This window comes from Cynocephalus volans, chromosome X (assembly GCF_027409185.1).
Source record: "Cynocephalus volans isolate mCynVol1 chromosome X, mCynVol1.pri, whole genome shotgun sequence".
Taxonomy (NCBI): Eukaryota; Metazoa; Chordata; class Mammalia; order Dermoptera; family Cynocephalidae; genus Cynocephalus; species Cynocephalus volans.
The window spans coordinates 29,565,628-29,568,612 of NC_084478.1; the positions used below are offsets into that span (position 1 = coordinate 29,565,628).

General features: G+C 43.2%; 1 protein-coding gene across 1 annotated transcript; it reads right to left on the reverse strand.

Annotated features, from left to right (window-relative positions):
• Positions 1-210: 210 nt before the first annotated feature.
• On the reverse strand, positions 211-2,049 carry LOC134366724 (probable ATP-dependent RNA helicase DDX53; the record flags this gene model as incomplete). Its single annotated transcript, XM_063083105.1, has 1 exon — positions 211-2,049. A coding segment is annotated over exon 1 (1,839 nt), but the record flags the coding sequence as incomplete, so codon positions are not given.
• Positions 2,050-2,985: the final 936 nt, after the last annotated feature.

Below are 2,985 nucleotides of genomic sequence, written 5' to 3' on the forward strand. Positions count from 1 at the left end.
TTATTAAAGAACATACACAGTATTGAAAGCTTAGAGTTATTTAAGAATCAGTTATGTCTTCAAACTGCCAGTATGTTTCCAATAACTTTCTTATGTATCTTGAATACTGTGTATGTTCAACATGCCTTAAATCTTCCCGTAGCTGGTACAACTTTTCAATGTAAACATAATTCTTCTTGGGTTTTCCTCAAGATTTTCCTGGTCTTTTTTCTGTGTCCCCTTTTTTTGTTTATGGAAGTTGTATCGCTTGGCCATCGCTACAAGATCTTCTGGGACACTCTGATTTGCTCTTTTCAGAATTTGAATCAATTCATTGGCAATCTTTGAATTATCTTGAGTGATAAGGGAAATTGACGTTCCAGTCTTTCCTGCTCGTCCAGTACGTCCTACTCTGTGGATATATTCTTCAATGTTTTGTGGGAAATCATAATTATATACGTGTGTGATATCGTTAACATCAAGTCCTCGGGATACTAAATCAGTTGTAATCAATATCTTCACTTTTCCACTTTTAAAGTCTTCTAATGCTTCCTCTCGATCACATAGCTCTCTGTCACCATGTAGTGATTGCACAGGGAGGCCTTGGATACCAAAATCACTTGATAAGTCATCAACAACAAGTTTTCGGTTGACAAACACTATGACTTTGTCTTTTGGTGACATATTCTCTAGGAATTCTTGGATAAGAGCTCGTTTTTCTGCTTCTGTGGTAACGATTATATTTTGCTTCACTGTGTTTACAGCAACTAGATCCAGAGTGCCAACATAAACAATCATAGGCTCTTTCAAATAAGACTGTGCAAGTCTACGGACAGAATCTGGCCAAGTTGCACTTGTCATAACAGTCTGCCGATCTGGGCGCACATCTAACAAAATTTTCTTAATCTGGTGCTCAAGCCCCAGATGTAGCATTTTATCTGCCTCATCTAAGACCAAGTAGGTTATGCTTCGTAGGTCAACAAACTTATTCATTTGCAGGTCATTCAGTCTTCCAGGAGTTGCAATAATGATATCTACACTTTTGGTAATGCCTTGAATTTGTCCTTCTCTATTTCTACCACCATGTATACAAATACTTTTCAGACCTTTATATGAATATTTAGAACATTCAGCTTCCACCTGAAGAGCTAATTCTCTGGTGGGAGTGAGGACTAGCATGCCAGGTCCATTCCTTTGTTCTCTAGATATCGGTTGACCATCAAGATGAATAAACCCAGGCATTAAGTAGGACAATGTTTTGCCTGTGCCAGTTTGGGCAACTCCTATAAGATCTACTCCTTTTAAGGCAATGGGCCATGCCTGTGCCTGAATTGGTGTTGGTTTTTGAAAACCCGCCCTTGTTATGCTTTTCATAAGTTCTGTGTACGGACGGAAAGCGTCCTCAAATTCACAAGCTGGATTAGGGATGGGACGCTTCTCACCATCTTTCAAGTCATCACACATTACGTTGTAATTTTCTTTCCTCCACTTGTCTACCTGTTCTTTAGACATGGAGCTTGTAGCTTTGGATTCTGTGTAAAAGTCTTTCTTAATTGGTGGTAAATCTGCCCACTTTCTTTTTTCCCACGCCACGGCTTCTGCCTTAATACGATCCAAATCCATCAATGGCGGAGCTTCTCTGACAACGTTAACTGTGCTTACGTCTCTCCCAACAGGAGGTTGGGACGCAGCATTATCCACATCCGATTCTGAACGGTACCTTTCTTGTCTTTTAATAAGAGTATCTATAGCTGCCTTGGCCTTTGCTTTCATATCTTTGCTGCCAAAAATTTTCACTACTGCTTCGCAATCCCCCTTTTTTATCTGTATTTTAGTGTTTGTCGAACGCTGTAGGTCTTTTATTTTTGACCCACCACGACCAATGACTGAGCCAACCAGGTGGTTCTCCAGTCTAAAGCAGAGTGGTGGTTCATGGGAGCCTGCGGCTCTAGGACCCAAACCGCGTGAGGGGCCATTCCAACTGCTGCCTCTGCCACCTCTGTCATCGCAGCTGGCCCCAGGAGCTCCTGGACTACGCTCTGCCCTCTTCCAGTCCGGGACCCGGGACATTGTAGGGTAGAGGTAGTGTCGGTGCCAGCTTCTGGCCTACATACGGTCAGGAGATGCGAGAAGGTCTGGTCTGCAGCCTCCCACTCTGCAGGCTTTGAAGCGGCTGTTACCTAAGCAACCAGTGTTTGAGGCTGCAGAGGGGAGGGGCGTTGAATGCCTGACCAATCACGGGGCCGGGACTAGTGTGATGTAAGCAGGTGGCTGTGACGTACATTTAAAGAGGCACTCCCTCTCAGGGGCTGACCCTGCCAGCAATTACAGGACCCTGAGAGAGCGCCTTCCTAACTTTTGTGACCTGAGTGTCCAGCTCACTCTCACTCTCGTCATGATAGTTCTGGCTCAGCTTGGGGGCAACCTTGAAGCAGGCCTTAAATTTGTACACATTGAACTTTTTATAGGCCCATTATTTCCATAGGAGAAAAAAATAGAGTTCTAAAAAATTAACTTATTTGTTTGTATACTTGTGTGTTTATGTGTTTATTTGTTTTGGTAAATTTCTTTTGGAGTATCAACAATACTTGGTCTAGAGGAATTCATCACTCCCCTGCCCTCTAGTGTAAATTAAATTATACCATCAATGGTCTCTCAGGTACATACTCAGGGATGGCATTTTGCCTCTGATTCTTCAGCTAAACCCCAGCACTTGTCCAGGCAGCTTCCAGATATTATCACAGGGATGATGGTTAGAAGAGAGGCAGAGTGCGGCCTGAGGGACCTTTGGGGGTGTTTTCAGCGGTTTGTCATTCTTCTCGGTGCCTCTTAATTTTTTCCCTTTCCCTGTGGTTTCATATATTCTGAGATCTTAGCACTAGAAGGTTCTGTAGAAGTCATTTATCAGGTATAATGCAGAAGACAACCTGGCAGCAATCTGGACAGCTGGGCATCCAGCTTCTATTTGAACAATCCCAGAGGCAGGAAGCTCACTTCATTTCAAGG